Consider the following 24592-nt stretch of genomic DNA (forward strand, 5'->3'; position numbering starts at 1 on the left):
GACTGGAGGTTGAAATAAGTGAAGGTTCACGGCGAATAGGGTTACCACACATCTTTCAAGACAACGGGGTAGTCATTTAGAGGAAATGGATTAAATCAATATACTTAAATGAAGACTCAGAAATAACACACAAAAGAATGTTATGGCCTAATACCAAGTTTGAAAGCAAACACTGGGCGGCAGGTTGTGTTGAGGCCTGTTTAAAAGTCATTAGTGTGTGTTTGACTTAAAGGAGGCCTTTAATGAAGTGGGGCCGTCATGTGCTATTTGCTCGTGCACTACGTGAAGGTTTGTCAGTTAAACAGGCAGGAAGGAAGGGTCAATATTTTCACAAGCAGCCGAGGGTTGACAAGGCCTGATGAAGCCATTTCCCACATCCTTATCACTTGCAAAAGTCTACAACACAGGATGGAAAGCACGCTGGACAACACAACCAACCAACCAACCAAGAAAGACCAGATGACTTTTCCAGGCCAATTAAGATTTCAATTATAAAGCAAAGTTACGAGTTGTGCAATAAATCTAATACAAATTATGCTTTTATGTGTAACTGTCAAAAAATTGTGACAGAATTAGCAGTTGGTCAACAGTTCACATCTGATAAGTTCATGTATTATTCAAAGCGTATAAACTGCATATTAACATAAGATATCATCCTAATTTCCTGGGAAGCAAAAAAGGCTACAATTTATGCAACTCTAGAAGACAGTAATAATGAGTCAGCGTCCATATAGGGGGCTTTTGGTCTAAAAATGTTTCGTGATTTATTTATTTTCACCATGAAAGTAGCCTAAAGATGGTACAGTCTTACTTTATTTTCAATAAAGCACATTTTGACAAAATATTCCACATCCAAATTATTCACACGCTCTAAATAAAGACATAGCCAATAGAGCCAACATTTCAACTCATCAAGTATTTAAAGCATGGATTTGGTATGCCCGATTAAGAACTGCCTGCACTTTATGTTTCTGTTGATAATTTTGACAGCAGTATATAGACTTGTACCGACGGTCCTCTAAATAATCACACAGGTCACCTTAGTTTAATACATTTAATGTCACTGAAGTGTGTCTTATAATGCATTTTTTTCTTAACAGGAGAAGATGGGGGGCATCATTGCACTTACTTACAGGACATCGATTTCAACAAAATCTACTTCACATCTCTATACAGTTGATGCTGGTCACACAATTTACGACCACAATATTAAGCAAGTCCTGATGCCTCCCCCCCCCCCACAAAAAGAAAATAAAAAAAGTACAATATCAATTTGTGTGGTAGTAAATACTTCTGGTCTAGTCTTTTAAAGTTCATATACTTGGTGCACAAAAATACAAGGCAAGAAAACTAACATTAATAAATCCAGCACATTGTGATTATGTATCTTAATGCAATTTTTAATGCAGTGTATTGCACTCTAAAAGGGTCACAATAGGTGTATGTATTTAAAAAAAATAAAAAAATGTGCATTGTTCCTTCATGTTCCAGTAGGCCAACAGGCAGTGCGCCATGTTGCTACTCAGAGAAAAAAATAAATCATTACGGCTTCCTGCGTCTACACGGATGAGAGAAATGAGACATAAATGAGAAATTAAGCAAACATAACTGAAGATACAGATCAACAACTACAGTAAAAGGCAGAAAAAGCTGTACACTTACTTTTGATGTCCATTGGCAGCGCTTGTGCTGGGAACAAAAGGCTGTCAAGAACAAAATAGAAAGGACGTAGATTAATTCTGTGTAAACCACCTGAAGTAAATGGGGCAAAACACGAATGAGACAAATATATCATTGCAAAAGACAAGCATCTGATGTTCAAATCTCACAGATTCGAGTAAAATCAACAAATCTGACGCTTGTAACAATGTCACATGCTGCAAAATTGCAGTTGCTGTATGTAACTGTTGTGAATTTAATTAAATGTGTGTTAAGAATAAAAAAAAAAAACAACAACCTACCTTTCTATGTACTGAGGAATTTAACATTTGGTTTAGAGTGCCCCCTGCTGTTCTAATTGAGTGTTGCATTGAAAGTTGCAAAAAGAGGTCATGTGATAAAAAAAAAAAAGCCTGCATACAAGCACAATATACCGCAAGATGTACACTTTCTTAGAAAGAAAATTGTTTTCAAAAGGCCAAATGAACATGGTTATTGTATGTTATTGATGTGTATTTGTTTTCAAAATGAACATGATGTTGAGAGCTATCGAGTCTGGTTTACAGAGCCAGCTAAATATGAGAGGAAGTCGTCTGAACTCAAAGAAACCTATGAGGAGCAGTTCTAGTTGCTGAGCCACATTCAAGTGGGCGTTTAATAGTCTGCACTAAATCACACGATCTAGGAACGAATACATTAAATCACCACATAGTTCTTTATTTCACTATTTGTTCCATTCTGCACATCTCGTACTGAGTGGTCGGTACCTGAAGAAAATTATGAGTAGCTAACTATAGTTTTAAAATCCAAATACATTTAAAAAGGAGGAACATTGACTTGTCTAAACAACTGGCGTTCTCTGGTTGGAAAAGAAAATTGACCATACCCAGTTCTCTCGGTCCTCCACGTTATCTGCAGACTTTGATCTCCTCTTGCGACTGTAACAAGACAACACTTGGGTCAAATAAAGACGGCTTTCACTGCTAAAATTGTTGGGAACTTTAGTGACTGAGCGCTTCCAAGTGGTTGTATTGCTATATGAACAGCAGTGCACCGAAAAGACTTGAACTACTGAAGAAACAGATTTTTACTAATATTATTATTAGAACATGGTATTAACTTAATACAGTACTTAATACTTAATATATAGTTAAATATATTTCAACATTTAGAGACTCCGATTGAAATTGTTTATGAAATGAATTATTTGGCATAATCTTTGGATACCCTTAACTATCCTTGCCCCACACAGCCGAAAGTCTGGCTGCGCCAGTGTTTAGGAAGAAACAGAATTGCAATTATTCTGACATATTGTGATTGATTAAATTTAGGATTTTCTTCAAGTCAACCTTCAGTGCAATATATTATTCACCATTGTATGGTAACAACTACATAGCCTGGCAAGCCACACCCACTTTATTGAAAGACAAAGTGGTGTCTGGAAAGGCTGCCATTGCGTGCCACTCGGTCGGCCCGGCTTGGAACACCTTTAAAAAGCACATTTTGCCACTTGCTGTCAACTGTAAATGACATCACAGGTGTTCAGAGCTCAGGCAACAACCAATCACGGCTCACCTGTTTTCTGTGTTTGTTCATGTGGCTGAGCCAAGATTGGTCGTTAGCCGAGCCCTGAACACGTGACGTCATTTTCAGTGTGTGTTGGGAAAGGTATTCAACGTACATGAAATATAATGCCATCCCTCCATTATCTGAAGTTATCAAATGAATCATAGACATAAGATCATATTTTTATTGCTGAAATAGCTAAATAAGTATCCCTTAAAAACATTCCCTGAATTGTCAGAAAATGGCAATTTGGGGTGTGAATTAAGTCTCAATTGAAAAGTGATTAGATTTGAATAACAGCATAAGGGAACAAACTATGTTTTACTTTGGGAGTTCAACTGAAAGACGAGGGTACCTTGGTGCAACTGGGCACTCTTGTCTGAGTGTCTCAACATCTGTGAACTCGACAGCCTGGCCACCACTTCTGGTTTTAAAAACATTGCCCTGTGGGAATAAAACAGAGAGTAATAGCAGGTTAATATGACAGCGCAGGGCAGGGAATTGGTGGGGGGGGATGAATGATGTCACTTTAATACCTGAAATAACCAATGACTGAAATCAAATACGTAGAATCATCTCTCATCTTTTTTACCTTGATCAACTTGGTGGCAATCTCCCCGTCCGAGGCAAGCTCTTGATGTCTAAGCACATACTTGTGGCATTTAGACAGAGCTTTCTCGCTGGGGGAAGTCACTTGGATTGCATTGGGTATTACTGGCTGCATGACAGTGCCTAGGTCCACATTAGAAGCTGGTTTGTGGTCTACCCATTTCTCCCCACCTGCAGAGTGTGAACGTCTGTGCACTGGATTAATTTCCCCAGCCGCCTGATGTGCCCAGTGTGAAAGAGGAAAAACCAGGAAATTATTCAGATTTATGACAATTCAACTTTGAATGTACTCATCAAGAGACTGAGTGGGTTTGTCCAGGTGCTGTGAGAATAACTGTACTACTGGAAGTCATGGGTCACAGGGTCAAGTTTCTTTTCACACTTTAGGGCTGCCACAAACGAATATTTTGCTAGTCAACTAGTCACCGGTAGGATTTGGTCATCAACATAGTCGCAGCCAGGCGTCTAATTTTGCCAGGCCTACTGTAAACAGAGCTGGACTGGCCATCTGGCATACAGGGAAGATGCCTGGTGGGTCAGCAACTTTTGGAGCCGTTCCGGTGCAATTAAATTTTTCCCTCCATTTTACCCCAAGAGACGTTAATCTATGTATTTACAATTTTACAGCAAACTGAACCAATCAACAGAGCTGTGCTGTAACCACCAGGGGTGGTTCGGAGCTGAGTTGGGGCGAGGACAAGTCAAAATGCCAGGGGCGTTTATTTGTGTCTGTCCAGCCCTGACTCTCTGTAAATGTTTACTTTTGCAAGAACCAAACCTGGAATGATATTAAGAGTAGAAATATGATATTGCAAAATATTTGGTGACTCTTCCAGCAATACTCTTATTCAACACTACATCTGAAAACACCCAGTGAGGAAAAAATCCCAGTAGTTTGTGAGTTCTCATGCAAAAACAAAGGGAAGTGAAACTGCATGCATATTTAAAACAGAAGTGTTTGATTAGAATTAGGGATGCTCCTATTCGATACTTGTTATGTATCGGATATCAGCCCCGATATTGGAAAATTGTATTATGTCCCAATCCACAGACATCTTATTTGCACTGACAAATCCTTTATTAACTCATTTGCTCCCCAAAACATTATATTTAAAATATTGTCGTGGGCCCAAAAACGTATATATATATATGTTTTTTTAAATTTAATTTTTTTATTTATTTATGCTAGAGCATACAGAAGGCTTTGATGCAGCCTCTGAACTGAAGAAGTCGCTTAAAGTAATGATAGTTATTACAAAAATGGCCAGCAGGTGGCATCAGAGTATAAGAGATCAACCAGGGCCATGTTGAAAAAAAAGGAAGCAGGTTTGTGAATAATGATGAAATGTAGCTATATTCTAATGATAATTGCTGCAAAACGAAAACCTATACAAATATACTTTTTTTTCCTAATGAAAGAAGAGACTCTAATCTTTCTTTTGGTAGGTTCCACGTTTTTATAGCAATACACAATCTGTGGGCCTTGCGAAATCTGTCAAAACTGTTGTTTCGGTGAAAATGGCTGGGAGTGAATGAGTTAAAAGGTTTTGTTCCTGATTATATTTTGTGTTGCCAAGCTAGGGGAGTTGTTGGTTCATTAACAACTGTTCTATTGTTGCTTAGTTATTAAAAAAACAATTCATAAGATTTATATATCCCCCTGTATACAAACTTGGAATAGGGTGTTTCTGTATGCTGAACCCAAAGTATCAGTATTGAAAAAGGTGAATCGGAGCAGCCCCAATCAGGATTTAAACATGCATAACGTGAACAGATTTCAAAAGTCCAAAGAGGCCACTGAGGAAAAAGTCTGAGTAAGATAGACGCAACGTAACTACTCATAAATGTTACTACTTGGGAAAAGCTTAGGATAGGAGTCGACATTATGACGACCATTTGAACCACAAAGGGCATGTCACAACTGATACACAGCCACTAGAAGATGCAAATGTAAACTAGTGGATGCTCATACATGTCACAAACACATCTAGGTGACTGGCACACACTAACCCTTATGCCTGCCTCTAGGTCTAGCCCATGGACCAGACGCGTTGCAGGGGCCTCGGTTTCGGAGGCAAAGCGTTGGCCTCTCCTGCGATTGGCTCGGTCGGCGTCATGGCTGCATTGAGGGGTCCCAGCTTCTCTATACTGAGAGTCTACGGGGCGCCTCTGCTCCCACTCAGAGATGAAGGTTGCTACTGAAGGATAAGATGAGGTGGGGGAATTGTCCTGAACTGCCCTAATCTTAGCTTGACTTTGATGGGAAGGTGTTTGTCGCAGATCCTGAAAAGTGATGAGGGAACGATGCCAGAGCATTGTGGGTGTTAAGTAGTCAGAAATACACCGTGTCACATACAGTATAAAAGCAGCTACAAGTATGCACAATGGATCAACTACACAAAAAATAAAAAATAAAACCTTGAGGGTCTAATGGAGGGGCATTCAATGAACCGTCCTTGCTCAATATATCACACGATTTTTGTTGATATGAATAAACGGCCGTCACTTACTGGAAGCGGTGACGGCTCTCCATGGTTGCGATCTCGGTCTCTTGAGGGCCTTTCTGGTCCGCCTGTGCTGCTGCTGCTCTCGGAAACGATCGCTTTGAGCTGCTTCAGCTTTTCATCCTTGACCCACAACTTGTTCTGCATTTCCAGCTGTTTGGCATTCACCCGTCTCTCCTGGACAAGCAAAGAGTGACAGCTCTCAGAGCACGGTGGCATTAGGCAAGGCTGACAATAACTCATTTGCTCCCAAAGACATATACATTCTATTTTAAATGTTTTTAAGTGACCCAAAGACGTATGTATACGTTTTTTTAATGCTAGAGCCTACAGAAGGCTTTGATGCAGCTTCTCAACTGAAAAGAAAGGTTGAAAAAAAATGGTAGTTATAACACAAACGGCAAGCGAAGCAAAAAATGAACCAGGATCATGTTGAAAAAAAAACTAAATTACTCAGAATTCAAAATAGATTGCTATATTCTAATACTAATTGCTGCAAAACTGAAACAGCCCTAGATACAAATATACTTTTTTTTCCTAATGAAAGAAGAGACTTTAATCTTTCTTTTGGTAGGTTTCATGTTTTTATAGCAATAGAACACAATATTCTGTGGGCCTTGCAAAATCTGTCAGAATTCAGTAAAACAGCCGGGAGTGAAGGGAATTGCTTCAGTGAAAATGGCTGGGAGTGAATGAGTTAAAGGGGAAGTCAAACAAATTATTTTAACAATAATATGTTCTATGCAGCCCCAATAGTCTAAATATGGTATTCTGGTTAAAAATTGTTGTGTTTAGTGGAATATGACTGGAGCAGCAAAATCCAGCAGTTTTTATCCATCTCAGGGGGCGGCCATTTTGTCACTTGCTGTCGACTGAAGATGACATTAATGTTGCTCAGGTCTCAGCAGGTAACAACCAATCACAGCTTAACTTCAGAAAACAGGTAAGCTGTGATTGGTCGTTGCCTGAGCAACATTGATGTCACCTTCAGTCGACAGCAAGTGGCAAAATGGCCGCCTACTGAGATGAATAAAAACGGCTGGATTTTGCTTCATAACTCATATTCCACAAATGTAATCCTAATCAGAATGTCATGTTTAGACTAGTGAGGTCACATATAACATATTATTGTCAAGAAATGTTTAAGGTTGACTTCCACTTTAAGGTTTATGCTGTATAATCGTGTCATATCTCGTCAACAAAAGAGTCACCGTTCTCCTTATTTCTATCCACAAGAAACTTCAAAGAATTTTTGAAAATAGGGCTTCTACGCGTGATTTCACTCACACACTCCTTCTCCCACTTGTATTTGGCATCTGTGACCATGCCCTGCATGCGCTGCTCCATTTGCTTCCTCTCCGACAGTTCCTGCTGGAGCTTATGAGCACGAGTGTCCAATTCCTGCTCGAGTGAGCGTTTGTCGTTGGCGTACAAGTCGGTCGTCTTCTGCAGGATATCAATCTAGACAGCAGAGACGTAAGAACAAATGTGCTGTCACTGAAGGAGATCCACTGAAATTCACAACAGGTGATTGATCTATGCATGGACCGATGCATTTCCAAGCAAGTCCACGTCTATGCCTTTCTGTTACTCTTCCAGTCTCTTTGCATCTCTGTTGCAATCTGCTGATGTACAGTTGATCAATTGTTAGGTGGCATCTTGGTCTCATGATGACAAAATGTGAACAGCATGATGAAGACGACCGTTTCAATAAATGGGCAGGTCGATTCACAGATCAAACACTTGTTAGAAATTTTGTTGATTAAGTCTATGTCAGAGAACACTAAGACGCACAATACGTCAAAACACTGACAGTTGGATGTGTGTGTTCAAGTTAAGAGAAGCAAAGTTCAGTTAACCTAGCAATAGTAGTTTTAAGTTCATCTTGAAATTGCACCTGAGAGCCCAATATCCTTCACTTGTTGAGAGTACGATAAGTTTATTTCTTATCCGAAAACAGTGAAGAAAATTGGTTAATGTAAATAAATGTGTTTGGTGTCATGGAAGAACACATTTTCTGATGACTTTTAAAAACATGGAGGGGGTTAAATGAACATAATGGAGCAAATACTGTAGACCAAAATTTGCCAGCCGACACTTGTTACAGAAAATAATGAGCCGCTCTGCTTAAAAAGTTATTTTGTTCAGCATTTTGCTTGAAAGCGTTGCACTACCATATTTAAGGATCCGGGGCCAATCGGGTGCCTGTATTCACTATACAAACTAGGGGTGTGCCCCCCCCAAAAAAAATCTATTCTCATTTAGTACGATTCAGAATCGATTTTAAATGTCTCAAAATAGATTTTATACTGTCTTGCCTTTGTCTGTGTGTGCCTTTATTTGGAGCGTTGTTCACGTTGTACCTTTGGCCACTGAGGGGCAGTAAGGTTCCACGCGGTCTAATACACTGTTAAGTTGTAGCCACATTAGAGAGTAGAAGGGAAAAGTCCCGATCAAGTTATTCCAATAAAAGTTTTGTTTTTGTTTTTTTCAGCGTGGAGCCGTTCTTTTGAGCGATAAAAGCGCCGCAAGTAGCGCGCTAATTAGCATTAGCGAGTCAGACTGGAGTACATCATTACAATTCCTTGCACATCTATAGATTGAAGCAAAAATCATTGTCAATCAAATCAGTTTGAATCAAAAATCGATTCTGAATCGAATGGCAGACCCAAAAATCGTTATCGAATCAAATCGTGAGACATTCAAAAATTCCCACCTCTAATACAAACACCCGATTGGCTGCCCCGCCCAAATCATCATGTTACCACATACTAGATACGCTGAACGAAAGTGTGGCTTAACTTTCTTCAAATAAATGATCAGTTGCAACTCTTACAAATACACCTTGGGATGGGTATGTGGTGTAGAAGTAAAGGACGTGCTACTTCCGATGAAGTCAGCATCAACATTTGGCCTCGCATTTAACAGGCAAGTAAATGTGCTATGACAATAATGAGCCAGATAAAAAGGTGAAGTAGTTCTAAAATGGTTGGTCAACTGTAATGCATGCCCTCCTGGTACTAGTCTGAGATCTGAAAAAAAATTAGATAGAACCATATCGGGGGAGAAAAAATGTCCGGGGCCAAACTATGGTTGCCAACCCATGCTGTAAAGAGATACCTTGTATTCCAAGGTCCTGGATTTTTTTTCTAGTCGTTCAATCTCTGTCTTTTGGTCGCTGATAACTTTGTTCCTCTCGCTGACTTTGCTTTGATGTTCTTGGATTAAGCTCTCCTTTACGCCAAGCTGATCATCAAACTGCTGAGCCATGGAAATCAGCTGATTGGCTGCACAAGAAAACACAGTGTGAGCCACGAACAAGAAAATAAAGAGGACTTGACTATGTTTGAAAATAAGTTAAATTCTGACAATGCCACAGGTGGAATATTAAACCATAATCAATCAGAAAGTTATGTGACTACCAATGCTGTGTAAATGTTGTACCATTTTTTTTTAACTGCTCTGCCATCAGCTGGCGGATATGATGTCTCCTCTCCAGAACCTCAATCAGGCGTGGCAGTGTCTGATCATCTGCTGGGTCCACCAACTCACAGGGAGGCAGAGGTGGAAAGCTTTCAATGAGTTGATCTAGCAGAGCTCCATCATCTACCATAGGAAAGGTGTGACAATGGAAAATTAGGACATTGGTCAAGAAATACATGCAAAGTCTCCTATACATTGAACAAGACGACAGTGATAGTCGGATACACTTAATTAGATCTTAACAATTCCAAAAAATAATCTAATTCTAATTGCTATTATTTTCCTTAAAGAGGAAGTCAACCCTAAAAGTTTTTTTTGACAATAATATGTTCTATGCAGCTCCTCTAGCCTAAATACGGTATTCTGGATAATATTGCGTTAGTGGGATGTCACTTAAGCAGCAAAATTTTGTATCCATCTCAAGGGGCGGCCATTTTGCCACTTGCTGTCGACTGAAGATGACATCACAGTTGCTCAGGTAACAACCAATCATAGTTCAGCTTCAGAAAACAGGTGACTGGAATGTGGAAATACCCAGTTGGCGGCCATTTTAACGGCCAATTCGCTACTTAATTCCAGTCAGCACCGATTTATGCTCAGCCCTACTGCACATGGAAATTAAAATAATAATAATAATAATAAATAATAAAATTAAAGCCTACTAATGACCAACCAAAATGAAGCTGAGGGTTTTTTTGGGTCACCCCACACCCATCCCTAAATTGCAGCCTTTGCAATTTGAAAATTGCATACAACTACATTGTGATATAGATTTCAATTTGATTAAATGTTCAGCCCTACTTATAAAGCTGTCAAAATTAATTGATTAATCGACAAGTAATCGATTATCAAATTAATCAACAGCTGTTTTAATAATAGAGTAATCGTTTGTAGCCATTTTTTATTTAAGATTGTCCAAATCCTCTGAGTTCAGAATATCAACAGCTAATTGATTTCTGTAGTCCTTCATGAAAGAAGATTGATTATTTTGTGTTTTTAATCAAAATAAGACATTTGCAAACATCCATTTTTACTTTGGAAAACAATGACCAAACCGGCAACATAGCACAACATCAAACCCCCTTTTCTTTAATCACTATGCGATACGAGGTATGAAATAAACAGCAATCACTGGTTAATAAACAGTAATCAGAGGGGGTGGAATTTTTTATTTATTTAATACACTTAATCAAAAATGAATAATCGATTCTAAAACTAGTCGCTAGTGAGAGCACTACCTACTTACCAGCATTACAGGGACTTTGCCGATCATCCAGCCGACGTGTCAGCTCTTCCCTGAATGCCTGATTTCTTTGCCTGCGTCCAGCAGCAAGACCACAGATTGGCCTGTCAACCGGCCGCGCAACTTCCACCTCCTGCGTCATCTCTGCAAACCGCATTACGAGCTGCAGCACCAAAAACAATTGTTACAAACTTAAAACGCAACTATCCAAGTTGAACGGATCTTATGTACTGTACATCATAGACAAAACCATTTTTGAGGCAGATGCAGATCATTTGAGGGACAGATGGGGAAAAGCCAAGTTGAGACAGTTGGCTTTTCATTAAAAGACATATCAGTGAAAAGTCTATCAAATCTCCAGTGAAATTAAGTCATTCCAAGTGGCCTCAGTGGCTATTTGCTGTAAGGTACCTGACAACAATGGGAATATGTATTACCATGGTTTCCTCATAATCATCAGCTTTTGGGTTGACACAAACAATCATCTTAACTTTCCCTTCTCCGTCAAAGTAGTTCTTAAAAAGATGAGTCACTTTAGAGTCCCTGTATGGCACCATCTGGGAAAAAAGGACAACGTGAAAGTGATAAAAAAAAAAAAATCCTGACTGTTACTCTCATAAGCAGCAAAACTTCAGGTGAAACAATGTCACACACAAATACTAGAGCTCATTCACCTTATTTGTCCCGCACAACTGGTTCTCTCGCAGGACTTCCATACATGTGCGCAGAGTCATCAAAGACTGATTTATATTCCCTGCCGGTGAGACATAAACAACATATGAACATGAATTTGCTTTTACTGTCAATTCTTGACAATAAAAGAGACTAACCTGCTTCACGCAGACGGCTCCCCTCTGCTCTTGTTCTACTGGTGCGCTCGCTTCCTGCTAGGTCAACCAAACACAGCTGGCTCACATTCACCTGGGTTTTGTCCTAAAATTCAACAACAGATTGAAGAGAAACATGATGGACAGGCATGGCATACCCGGCAGGCTGCTTTTGTGTCACACCAATTGATGACAAATATAATGGCCATATTGTGGAAGGAAAACCCTGTTTTCAAGTCACTTTTGGAGTGGCACGTTACCTGCAGAATGTGATCGCCATCGGCATCGAGAGGTGCCTGAACCAGCTTTAAAGTGAAGACACTGTGGGAACGACTGGATTCGCGGTTCAGTTGAGTGTTGGCAATCCTCCTTTTCTTTTGCCCTACAAGAAGCACTCATTTTAACGTTTCGCAAAAGCTCCACATATTTACATCTACTGATTTGAATGATCAAATTTATGCAACACACTGAAATAAGTTAAAACAATAAAAGGTAAAAAGACCAGAAAAATATACAGTATTTATATATATATACAGGCCAAAAGTTTGGATACACCTCAAGTTTATATCAAAGGTGTCAGGCAATTAAAATGTGTCATCGAAATTAATCGCATTGCTTCAATAATTAACAAACGATTAATCGCAAATTTTATATCTGTTCAAAATGTACAATTAAATATTTATCATTAATTAATAGTTTTCATACTCATGTTAAGATAAAAGTGGGGGAAAAATGGGACTAATAAAATAGAGTTAAATTCAAAAAACTGCACTGTACTGAAAAAAACAAGTGTAATATTGATTTGTGTTTGTCATTTTTCTGCCACTAGATGGCATAACAGCATTTGTAAGAGGATGACAGCTCAGTGCATTTTTTTTTTCAAATTAAGAGTTATCTAATCTTTAACATGAAGTAACTTGTGAAATTCTGCACATTTTTAAAATTCCAAAATACAATTTGACCCCGGTCTCCACAAATATATGCATTATTATTACTGCCAAATTTTGACGTGGACGTGTGTGCTGCATTGCGACTGGAATTCCCCCAGTACAGGCTTTCCAAGTAAGGGGCGGTCATTAATCGCGCGTTAAATTACATATATTTTTTTTGACACCTTTAGTTTTTATATACCAAACAGGCAATCTCTTGATGACTTTTGAAAGTTTAATAAAAATATTTTTTTCTCCAATATATTGAGATTTGTTGTTGTTGACACTCAATTAAGACCAAGGCAACCATGGTGACAAAAGATACTGAATTTGCAAGTTTATCATTTTGAATTACCATCACTGTCTTTATGTGCAATATTCCTACCCTGAAAAACGCAATACAGCAAAATTAAGCATCTCAAAATACAACACTTCATGTTTTTTAATTGTTTCTTTAATATTTATCGCGGAGAAGTGTATTTCATTAAACAATTTACCACGGTCTTTACTATGGCATTAACACAAGTTAGTGGTGGACAACTGTGATTTCTGACGCCATACAAATTCAGGTACGTTGTCATACTGCACTGTCTTAAAAATTGGCGATCAGATCTCAAGGAGTATTGCAAGGCTTAAAATAAAATAAAAAATCCTGAGCCTGAACTTTTATCAGGGAGCGGTAGTGCAGTGCCCAACGTGCCGATTCGTTGTTCGACCAACATTAGGCCATTAATTACTATTCCTTTCGTCGCCGTGGATGGACTGGGCATTTGGGAAACTCATGAAATTCCCGATGGTCAGTCCTCCCTAAGTGTCATCAGGTCATCTCTTTCATTAGCCATTTATATTATGTATAGTACAGTATAGCACAAACCCCTCTCGTGCTGCAGCTATCGAATATTTTGATAATCAAATATCCTACGGAAGATTCTATAGAATAATCAGGTATTTGGATAAAAATAATATTTTTGCAAGGTGAAAGAACAATTATGAAAACAGAAGACATCAAAAATATATTTCCACTTACTAATGATCAACCAACTGTTTTTTTGTTTTTAATTAAATTTAAATTGTGCTTAACAGCACATTATATTCCTCTTTAGAAAGTTAGGGAGATTTTAGACAAATCTCTCCCCATGGATTTTGGAATGACGTTCCGTTAAATATTAGACAACCTCCCTCTCTACCCACTCTTAAAACACATTTTTTATTGACTTATTTATTTACCCACTTAAGATAATTATTCATTTATTTGGTATTATTTTTGTTTTACCTGTCTTTGACTGATTTTTACTCCATGTAAAGCACTTTGTATGAAATGAAACTCCGAGTTGAGTAGTTTTTGGTCTGTGAGACAAAGTGAGGTCAGAACCAAGGTTGTCATTTTGCCGACTGTCAAGTGCACAAATGACTGAGCTTGATTTATCTATTAGGATCGGCAACTGTGTTCGGCTGTCAGGTGTGCAAATCATCACGTCGATTAGACTGCCTTTGAAAAGTAGTCCGATTACTCTAGCTGCAGGAGCTAGCACCGTTAGCACGCTAACACTGTAGACGCCCTAAATACTGGCAACAGGCACCAGGCAACAGGCACAGTGCAATACAATGTCAGCGTAATTAAGTCTTCTTTTAGTGCCCTTAATTGGTGATCGAACGTGATTTCGGTATGAAGTTGTTTTGTTGACTTTGGTCGCAATTGTTTATGCCGGCAATAAGAACGGCAAACACACGTACCGCTGGACTAGTCAAGTAATCCGTTGCGCCGCGGCCCGCGACTGGCAAAACGCTTCCGGGAACAACTTCAAAATAAAAGCATTCATTGGCATCGAGCTCCACATATCACGTGGTATGGGGAGGTTTATTTTGAAGTTGGCCTTTTTTTTTGCCAGACGTGTCAAATGTTTACTTTTCTGGATTGCGCTAGAGCTTACTCCGGAAATCCGGCACCGTGCGGGAGTATTTTAAGCCCTGTATTGGAACAAAACTGAGTGTGGTTATAAATGATGCGAGTTTCTCGGGGGAGTAATTAACCCAATTTTCACTCACCCTTCCAGAAGACTTGAAAAGCCTCCTTTGTAGATTTGACCTCAACTTCTGTGCATCCAGCAACATACATGTTATGATTCTGATCTTCGCGAAGAATTTTGGATTGAGGGGCTCTGAAAGACCCAAAAGAAAACAAAACATTATCGTACAATGACAGATATTTGACAGTAAAAGGTGACAACATGATAACGTGTCACATATGCAGACAACAGTGGTGCAGCCTCATGCATACAGTAAAGATGAAGCCATTCAGTGAGGACTAATCTAGTGATAGCTCAAAGCCACACGAGAAAGTCAGAATGAGACAAAGCGAGTAAACCGTGTTAATAGTGCTAAATCACAAGCCGTATCTACTGCATAAATAACCGCTTCTGACAAATGGCAAATAATTGCTACACAGTGAAGCTAAGGCTACAAATAAATACTTTGGGGGCACATACAAAGTCAGAGTTCTTTACAGGTGTGCCAGTACCAAGCCACCTAACAAAAGACAAGTCTTTTTTAAGTGACTCCAAATTACAGCATAAAAGGGCTTCAATATACTTCATCTATTGCAAATCATGTACATTAAATATTCTTGGAACATTTGCATGACATAACAGGAATTGGAGACCAGATGCTGCTCTCGTAAAAGGAATCAGGTGCCTGTAGTGATTCAAAGGAAAATCATTTCCAAAAATGTGACAAAGAAAGAAAATGCTGCCTCTTACTTTGGTCTGATGGGATCAAAGGGGGCATCTTCGAGAAGATCGTAGATGTAGTTGTTATAGACCTCAACGTAGGACACCAAGATGCTGTAACAACAGTCTTCATCCACATTTTCAGCTTTACATGCCTCGTCTGGACTGATCATGTCTGCAAATTCTGGGTCCGCCTTCTGCCTAAACAGAACAGAAAATAAGGAGCAGAACGTTTAATGAATTTTTAACAAAGTCCCTGGCAGGGTCAGAAAAAGGGTTAGTGAACACGACACTTTAGATTAGTACCTGGAGGTGGGTGTTTTGGGCACTAAAGGTTGAGAGTCTCGCCTCTGTCTCTCCAGCAGAGCGTCAACATCATTCTGGATGTCAATCCCATTTTTGTCATCTGGCCTGAACACCTATAACAACAAGCATGTTGTTTCTTTCACAAAAAAACAGCCATAAATACTTCTTCATAATATTTGAACATAAAATAGGTTTTTCAAGTTTCTCAGATAATATTCAATCTCTCTCCATCTTGTCTTAATTTGAAAAATGCCGGACTAGATTGTGCATGATTGTATTATATTATTATTATGATAAGCAAAGTCTTACAAATCGTTTGGCCTGGAAGGGGCCGATACTGTTGAAGAGCATGTCAAGTGACCGAGGGAGAAGTCCACCCTCTCCAGGCGAGCCCGTCATAGTGAAGGTCTTACCACTTCCTGTGACTCCATATGTAAATAGCAGACCTTGGCGGAATAGAAAAAAAAATACAAGGCCCCTTTCAAAACATGAAGAAAACAAGGTGTAAAATAGTCCTGAAGCAGCTTAAGCCCTCACCATTTTTGCATTGAATAAGATCCTCAACTAGCGGCTTGGCGACCTCCTCAAACAGCTCCATTTGAGTGGTATTAATACCAAATACTTTTTTGAAGGAGTACTGCGTCTAAAACAGCATCAGTCAGCAAACAATGCAATGTCAGTTTTATACAATGTGTTGCCCATGGCGTGACCTGATGTTTTGAACTGTAAATTCAAATAACTGCTGAGTGATACTGAACCAAGCAAAACAGTTTACTTTACACTATTAATGCTGGAAAACTATAGGCTGGTTGTGACAAGTGATGCCTCCCTGATTACACACATACATTTTGCAAAGTAGAGACACTGCAGATAATATTGGCCTGGTTAAATGAGATACTACCTCTTTGAATTCTCCATTGCGGTTGGCTTTGAGGCCATCAGGAGCATGCAGCTGAATGGTGGAGTTGCTGATCATTTCTACACAACATTCCTCATTCTCTGCTCCAAGTGGGCGTATACGACAGTACACCTACAAATAAAACAACAGCACACATATTGAGAGTATTGTATATCAATCACCAAAGTTGTTTTATTTATAGCATATTGACTCACTCTATTTGACTTTCCCATAATTGGTTTAATGAGAGATGAACCATAAATGTGTGGCTAACATCATTGTGTTATGCTAAAGACCAATCAGTGCATTTGCTCAACATATAAAAATAGCCTGTGTCTCTGTTTAGTACATTTCAAACACATAAACTTAAATAATAGTTCATTTTCATTGAGTTGCGTGCAACCTATCGCATTATTGTGATTTTTTGTCCTTTTTCCCGATGATTACATCAAGAGAACAGCGCTTGAGCTTCGCTGGCATAATGCTTAGCCAATAGTCAGTATTATTGGTAGAATTATTAAAAAAGTGACAATCAACCACGGTTATGAGTTGTGTTCACTTACGCCAACAGGATCTTTCTCTGTATTTGAAGCCTTTTTTAGGCCAGGCCTGCGAGGAGTCTTGTATTTCCTGAAGATTAAAAAAAAAATCAATGATTGACAATGTAATTTCAAATGGACTAGGTGCCACTTGTACGAAGAATGACTGACAAAAAGCAGCTAAAATAATTCTCGACCAGCAAACGAGTTCGGGCCACAGGCGCAGCCAGTTTACATAAAACCAATTTACGTTGGTTTGTGTTGCACAATCCCGTTTTTGTGCAGTTGTCCCTTTAGCTCGGTTAGTTTAACTGTCAAAATGAGAAATTAGCTAGTCTTCGCGGTTTTGGACAGGCATTGATAATGTTCCGCATTATGTCAAATAACCGGGACCAAACAACACGAGGTTTTGTAAAACAGAAGGTAATACATACGGTCTATACATTTTTTATGCTGTTTAACGCCTGGACACAGTGAACAGGAAACTTCACGCAAAAGCGCCTCGTCTCTGTTTTTTGAAATTTCCACCTTGACAAACGGTTTCCAACGATCTGGTACATTTAACCAATCACAGTGCAGTACGAAACGCTAGGGGACGGAAGTTCCGCCTTCAAATAGAATGACGCATTCAAATGCAATGCGTGTTTTCAATAACCATTTAATTTTGAGTTCTACACCAAAGAAACCGGCCGCAGTACGGTATTTAATTTCAATTCTTAATAATTGAGAGGCTTGTGGAGATTTTTTTTAATATGTCTGACGTGGGACTTCCATGTCAACTTCTCGTCGATTATAACTCCTAAAAATGTCGTCTCATTATTGTTTTCAATCTGAACACAATCAATTGTTATATGCAATTCATAATTATTCTTAACAAACATCATAACTTTTATCAATGTTCAATTAATGCTTCAGTAATTTTACAGTAACGGTCAATGTGGATCGTTCATAAAGTTGTTTTTTTTTGGTCACACTCATGGTCTGTTTGTTCAGTCAAAGTTGTTTAAATTACACGACCTTATAAAGTAGAATACTTAAAAAAATGTGTCTGTGCGTGGGGTCAAACTTTGGAACAACTTAGAGGTACAACACAAGCAATGCCAAAACATCCACAGATTCAAACTGTTGTATAAACATATGGTTTGGTTTCAGTATTTGGAAAGTGTTTACATCTTACTTACATCAATCTTCCATCTTATTGTGATAGTATATGCTTGCTGTTTTTTTTTTTTTATCATTGTGGGCATATTATCCATTACCATTGTTGGTATACTTTTGTCTTGGAATCATTGATATGTGCTGTTTGTGCTTTTGTTTTGTTTTTGGTTTGTCTCTTACCCAAGCTGGTATTGTTAGTTTTCATTACCATTGCCGGTATGAGCTTTTAATGCAGTCCCTTTTGAACATATAAACTCTTTTCTTTCTTCCTATTCTTGTTTTTCTTTTTTACTTAAACTTTAGTTATATGTTGTCCAAGTGCGTAACACAGTTGAGGGGCAGGAAGAGGTGCAGCTATCTTATACATATGCAAATGGTTGCGCAGCCAATCCCAGCTGACTGGCGTGAGCGGCAGGCTCCACCCTGGAGTGGTCGCCAGCCACGCAAACAAACAAACAAAACATTGGAAGGGGAAAATGGGTTTTGATTGGAGGAGCCAAATGGAATGCTTCCATTGGAATGTTGTCAGCTTGGGAGGCTGCCGATCTACGCCCTGAGCCATGCAGCTTCTGCTGTGTGTTGCGGTAGTATATCACTCGTGTCAGCTGGAATCTTCTTAACTCCGAGACCCCAAAATTCTTGGAGCTAAGCAAACAGTATAAGTGGCGTATCTCAGATGGTACTGCGGCCATCCCCCAACCTGAAAGTTCCTCAAACCTTCAGTGACTTTTATTTATTTTTTGTCAATTCTTTATTTTACTCTCTTCCAAGTGAAAATATTACTCTAAACTGAGTCTATTTGATCCCACTCAAAATAGAGTAAAATTTACTCTAAATAGAGTCAAATTTACTCTACAGAATTTACTGTGCAGTCACTATCATCACTTTCCCCCTCTTGGCCATCCATACGCTGCTCTTTGTTTGGCCAAAGGTTTTCATCCATGTCACAGCTGATATTTTCCCTTGCAATGGTGCGAGGGGGAAAAAATGGTCTGAATGTCTCAACCGTCCTCTACACTGATCCCCTGTGATATGCTTGACTAATTTTGACAATTGAACAGATAATTTTGCACAATATGACTTACACACCGAAATCCTGATGACATGTTTTGGAGAGGACAGCCATTAGACTGAAAAACAACTAATCCAGTTCGATCAGCAAGATCTATCCATTCGGAAAATGTGCTAAAAGTGGGCACATTGTGCTAACTGTAGGCTAAATGTACACAACCCTTTGCACAGATCCAATTGTAGGGTAGTTTTGGAATTTGTCCATGGTATCTTGAAAATGTCATCTTGGTTTCAAGAAATGTGCCAAACCTATAGAGATAAACTGTAATAAAGTATTGTGGTAGTGAATGTGGAATATGAGTTAAGCAGCAAAATGCAGCATTTATTTTATCAAGATAAGAAGGCGGCCATTTTGCCACTTGAAAATGACATAATTGTTGGTCAGGTCTCAGGCAACAACCAATCAGAGCTCAACTTCGGAAAATAGGTCAGCTGTGATTGGTCAATGCCTTCGCCCTGAGCAACTGTGATGTCATCTTCAGTCGACAGCAAATGGCAAAATGGCTGCCCCCTGATTTGGATCCAAACGTCTGCAATTTGCGTTATCAATCAGAATGTCATGTTTAGACTAGTGAGATCACATAGAGCATATTATAGACATTTTTCACAAAACCCGTAAGTTAAGTGATCGTTGTGTGCTCCAACTTCCGGTGTCGTTCACAGCGACTGTAACAATAGTGCAGGCAAAAAATAAAAGCCATTGACGAGTGCATGGGTGGATGGACGGATATGTTTTCATTTAAGTCGTTTATCTACTTTTGCAAATTTTTTAAATTGTTATGGAAGATGCGTGTCATTGATGATGTTTGTGTGTTGTGTACTTTTTTCTTTTTTGTTTTAAGTTTACATATGCATTTATTTATTTATTTTGCTTCACGTTATAACAGGTGTACCCCTAAGGTTTTTTGTATACATTTTAGACTTAAGGGTTGTCAAATCCAGTTCCAGAAAGAAAAGCCACAGTTTGGCTTTAACCACAGGTGCTGTGGCTAAAGCCAAATTGAGGCATGAGGTTTTTACATTCTGTACTTGGATTTAACGCCTCTGCAGACTTATATTTGTAACACCGCCCTCTGTTGACAACTTCGGGAGTCAATCAGTGATCTCTTGTTTTCAGGATTTGTGATTGCAGAAGCAAAACAACCCCCACAATTTCATTGTCATAATCAATTTGAAAGACATTTGATACGTTTTGTAAAAATAAAAAAACATTAAAAGTACATGTCATTTTAGGGGAACTTCAACATCCCTAAAAAAAAAGGCCTACTGACACCACTGCAATGTGTTTTACAAGTAAATTCATCTTTTTGAGGATGCAAATGTTGCAAAAAATGTTACGAGTCATTAAGGTTAGCATTTGTTAGCATCTGATGCGAGCATATTTGATTATGCTGGCATACTGTTAATGCTATTGCCTGGAATTCACAATGCCTATTTCTCTTGTTAATTCATGTTGTAGACAATACATTTTTGGGTGGTATTTGAAGGCTGCTTTATTTCTTTACATTATGATTCTAGGTAGAAAAGGTTGTTAGGTGGACGTTTAGCACGGTTCTAATGATGTTCATCTACTTTTCTACTTTTGACAACATTTACAAAAAAAAGAGAAAGTGGAAGCTCATTCAGCCAATGACGAGTCCTGGTATATGCTGGGATGCTTTTATTATTGAATGGTAACATGTGGTGGTAGCAGTGAGTGCTTATGATGGTTGAACAAAAAGTTGCATTAGCGCTTACAATAGAATTGAGTTCCAAAAAACACTACATTAAACAGAATAAAACAATAATGAAAAAGAAAAAAAGTAGTAATGAGGGAAGTCCCAGGCAGAGCACATGGCCGTCGGTTGAGGGCAGTTGCCGATACTTCTCATTTTGAAAAAACTTTTTTTTTAATGAGATGGCCAATAAGAGATTTGTTTTCTTTGACTCTCTGACTGCATCAGAGCCAAAATGCTGGCAATTTGTTTTTGTAGAACCAAGATGAACATTTGACTTCAAGTGTCAATTTGGAAAAGTTGATTTGCTGTTGAGATCTTGAGGGAGCCAAATAGTTTTCGGTGGACTTGAGGTGACGTGCCGCTGAGCCTGGGAGCTCCTTGCACTTTTTTTTTTTAATAACCATCTGAAAACAAACATGTCTATCATGTAAATAGAAAGCAAAAAAGAGACCTTTAACATGTTGCAAATCCAAAAAGCAAGTTAGTACTATTCCAAATTTTGACGCCAATGTTTACTGCGACGGTTGACGTGAAAACAGGAAGTAGCGGCTCCGATTTTGCGGCGATCACATGAGCTGGACGTACATCAGACCCACGTCCCCCCCACCGATGCTTTGTGGGAAGTAGCTGGAGCACGGCTGGTGAAAGAGGAATATAATTATTTGTCCTCTTTGCGTGTTCCAAAACTTGAAGACAGATTTAATGTAAGAAAAAACACCTTTGCAAAAATGAATTTAATCTAACAGAGATCTCTGGACATCGTGACATGCTCCGAACATCACATAACAGGTGGAACTTCAGAGTGCCGAATGTGTCTCTTCCGCGTGTAAAATGGCTTCTTATAGTTAAAACCGACTGCCTCTCTTTCATTTGTAGACAAAACATACTCTCTGGGTACTTTTCCATGAGCGATGGCGAAAACAGAGTCAGGGGTGCGTGTTCAAAACAGATTCTGTTCTCAAGGACCAAATGTGTTTTCCCACAGAGAAGGAACTTCTAGACCAAATAATATGTCCCAGCTTAAGGTCAAATTATACTGAGCTCATCACTACCTGCTATCCACGTCCACAAAACATTTCGACAAGGTTAATATAAAGAATTAAAATGTTAACAATGTATAACAATGGTTAATATATGAAAATAAAGAATTTAAATGTTAATAATATCTAACACTGGACGGGCTCGCGATGGGCTGAATCCAGCCAGTAAGCGCCGTCCACGCTCATGTGGAAACGCTCTGCCTCGCAGCTGATGACAATCGAAAGACCAACAAGAGGGCCGGCAGCGTCAACATGTTGCTCGTGATCCACCAAACGGGATTTTGGACGGGCGGCTGTCACGTTTGTTACCTCAAAGTCACGTTGCGGTACAAAGGGGAAGTCCTCCTGCGTCTCCCCCTGGACTTTCCAGCTGACCAAGCTGTTGGAGTTGAGCGTGGTGTTTTGTGTTTGGAGGTCAGGGAGCCCGGTCAGCACCGGGCCATCGTCTGCACGCAGGCTGAAGGTAAAACTGCCCAGACACAAACAAGTGGCCAGGTGACGTGAGGCCACATGTGCCCACGTGCGCTTACGTACCTCTTTGCCGCCTCTCTGACTCGTCCTTGGATGGCGATGCAGCGTCCAACGCCTAAAAGGCCAGAAAAGTCAGCTAGGAATTCATCCTGCGCACCAGCACAAACGATTTGTAAGACACGACAACAATAAGGACGCGGGAATTCATTTCAACTCACTTGCTTGCTGCGTGTACAAAGTAAGCATGCTGGAAGCGTCCATGTTGTTGGCCGTGGATGCCGGATGGGACGTCACCTTGTGCTGGTGTTGGTTGGAGGGCACGACAAGGAAGGCAAGGAGGAGGAGTGGGGGGGTAGGTTGGCTGAGGAGGAGTAGAGGGGTTGTCTGCTGGGATCCAATGCATTTAAAAGGAGTACGCATATTAAAAGACAAACATGCAAATGTTCAGTTATTGGTAATGCACTTCCCCGTTTGTCCATGAGGTGACAGCCCCAAATCAAGATGTGGACTCACCCAATGTGCTCTTGCAGATGTAGATCCACTGTCTGTCACATTTAAGGTCGTTCAAGAAACCATTGGACAACATCTCAAAACAGAATTCATCATATTGGTTATTTGGTTCCCCATGTGTTTGGTGCCATCTTAAGGTTAAACACTGAGATAAACACAATTTGGCTGTTTGCCCTCTCATTACACGAGAAGTTACACCTGTTGGATTACCTTTTAACATTTCAAAGTTGCAAGACGAGCAGAGGATAGCAAACAGTTCGCCTCAAGGAAAACATTGTCGCCAATACCAGTTTGGTCTTGAAAAGTAATTGATACTCCAGTGATGACTATTTTGTCAAATAAAACCGACTGCAGTCTTTTCAGTGATTTTGTCCATGAGCAACAAAAAGTCTTTATCATCATCTGTAGTGAGCGGAGGAACAATTTGAGTGATACCAGATGAACACTTACAATCCAGTGTAAAGACTTCTGTCTACCCACTTCCACACGTCATTAGCGTCGTTTAACCACAGGCCGACCCAGGCACGAGACAATCGGAGTTGAGACCACATCCAGGAATATAACTGAGACTAGATGCACAGAGTGATTGGTTGAGTGAGCGAGACAGGGACATTAATAAGAGAGACAGTAAAGTGGAGAGAGAGAGAGACAGACATAGAGCGAGAGAGAAAGAGAAAGAGAAAATATATTGGGATATGAATTTTGGCGACCAGCATGGACGAGTGCTCTTTGGAGGAAGACTTGGAGAAGAGGGAGTGCAGCGTGGCCATCATATAGTAGCCACGCTTCCTCTTCACCGACACCAGACCGGATACCCTGTCGGGGAGAACGCCATCAATTGCTTCACATGCCATCAGATTATATAGTCTCTAGTTAATCGGTGTAGGAATTGCTCAAAATGTGATAAAACACCAAGATTGCTGTGTTGCATAGCAACGGTTGCTAAGCAAAGCATTTACCTTGGCAACCGGCAGCAAAGAAGCAATTTCTGAACTACCATGAGTTGTTATGACTTTATACTTTTATTTATAATCCTATATTCACTCCTAAAATGATACAAAAGATTATGAGAAAGCACTAAATTGGTAATTTCCATGTTTGATGTTAATTAAATACCTTTTTTTTTTTTTTACAATTATCTGAAAATATCCTGTCCAAGTCATCACCTGCCTTTTATGAAGATACTATGGGTCATATAAAGTAACAATGGCATAGATATGTTAACACAATTGCAGTAAAATAAATAAATAAATAAACAAGCAGTATGTATACAACAGAGTGAACTGTGTGTTCGCTACTCCGCCCGGGAGACCATGTTAGTATGTATGAGTGAGC

General features: G+C 39.4%; 2 protein-coding genes across 8 annotated transcripts; both read right to left on the reverse strand.

The window, feature by feature from the left end:
- Positions 1-1040: 1040 nt before the first annotated feature.
- On the reverse strand, positions 1041-17848 carry LOC144050436 (kinesin-like protein KIF23). 4 transcript variants are annotated; one of them, XM_077563668.1, is made up of 23 exons: positions 17724-17848; positions 17314-17380; positions 16754-16882; positions 16390-16495; positions 16162-16298; positions 15853-15965; positions 15577-15747; positions 14867-14979; positions 12152-12273; positions 11895-11997; positions 11739-11818; positions 11502-11621; positions 11068-11227; positions 9783-9944; positions 9459-9625; positions 7626-7799; positions 6345-6515; positions 5845-6117; positions 3818-4051; positions 3581-3669; positions 2546-2597; positions 1663-1703; positions 1041-1558 (listed from the first exon to the last, which is right to left on the reverse strand). In XM_077563668.1, exons 1-23 carry the CDS (start codon positions 17732-17734, stop codon positions 1543-1545), a joined length of 2811 nt encoding a protein of 936 aa, XP_077419794.1. In that variant the 5' UTR covers positions 17735-17848; the 3' UTR covers positions 1041-1542. The 4 variants fall into 4 exon arrangements, with proteins under 4 accessions (XP_077419794.1, XP_077419795.1, XP_077419796.1 ...); XM_077563669.1 differs by having other exon boundaries at positions 17733-17804; XM_077563670.1 differs by lacking the exon at positions 3818-4051.
- Positions 17849-21163: 3315 nt separating this feature from the next.
- LOC144050855 (uncharacterized) lies at positions 21164-24539 on the reverse strand. Of its 4 annotated transcripts, none has more exons than XM_077564482.1 (4): positions 23708-24539; positions 23261-23333; positions 22966-23131; positions 21164-22862 (listed from the first exon to the last, which is right to left on the reverse strand). In XM_077564482.1, exons 2-4 carry the CDS (start codon positions 23331-23333, stop codon positions 22403-22405), a joined length of 699 nt encoding a protein of 232 aa, XP_077420608.1. In that variant the 5' UTR covers positions 23708-24539; the 3' UTR covers positions 21164-22402. The 4 variants fall into 4 exon arrangements, with proteins under 4 accessions (XP_077420608.1, XP_077420606.1, XP_077420605.1 ...); XM_077564480.1 differs by having other exon boundaries at positions 21164-21874; positions 22586-22862; positions 23261-24539; XM_077564479.1 differs by having other exon boundaries at positions 23261-24539.
- Positions 24540-24592: the final 53 nt, after the last annotated feature.

Source organism: Vanacampus margaritifer, chromosome 4 (assembly GCF_051991255.1).
Source record: "Vanacampus margaritifer isolate UIUO_Vmar chromosome 4, RoL_Vmar_1.0, whole genome shotgun sequence".
NCBI lineage: Eukaryota > Metazoa > Chordata > Actinopteri > Syngnathiformes > Syngnathidae > Vanacampus > Vanacampus margaritifer.

Bases quoted from the DNA above. Each gene is read 5' to 3' on its own strand.
- LOC144050436 (XM_077563668.1), bottom strand. The intron at 9,626-9,782 runs GTACAACATTTA...TTTCTTGTGCAG, and splicing joins AGAGCAGTTAAAAAAAAATG to CCAATCAGCTGATTTCCATG. The intron at 1,704-2,545 runs GTATGGTCAATT...TGTTCTTGACAG, and splicing joins TGGAGGACCGAGAGAACTGG to CCTTTTGTTCCCAGCACAAG.
- LOC144050855 (XM_077564479.1), bottom strand. From the start codon at position 23,477: ATGTTAAAAGGTAATCCAACAGGTGTAACTTCTCGTGTAATGAGAGGG. The intron at 23,132-23,260 runs GTGAGTCCACAT...GGATCCCAGCAG, and splicing joins CATCTGCAAGAGCACATTGG to ACAACCCCTCTACTCCTCCT. The intron at 22,863-22,965 runs GTGAGTTGAAAT...CTGGCCTTTTAG, and splicing joins TTTGTACACGCAGCAAGCAA to GCGTTGGACGCTGCATCGCC.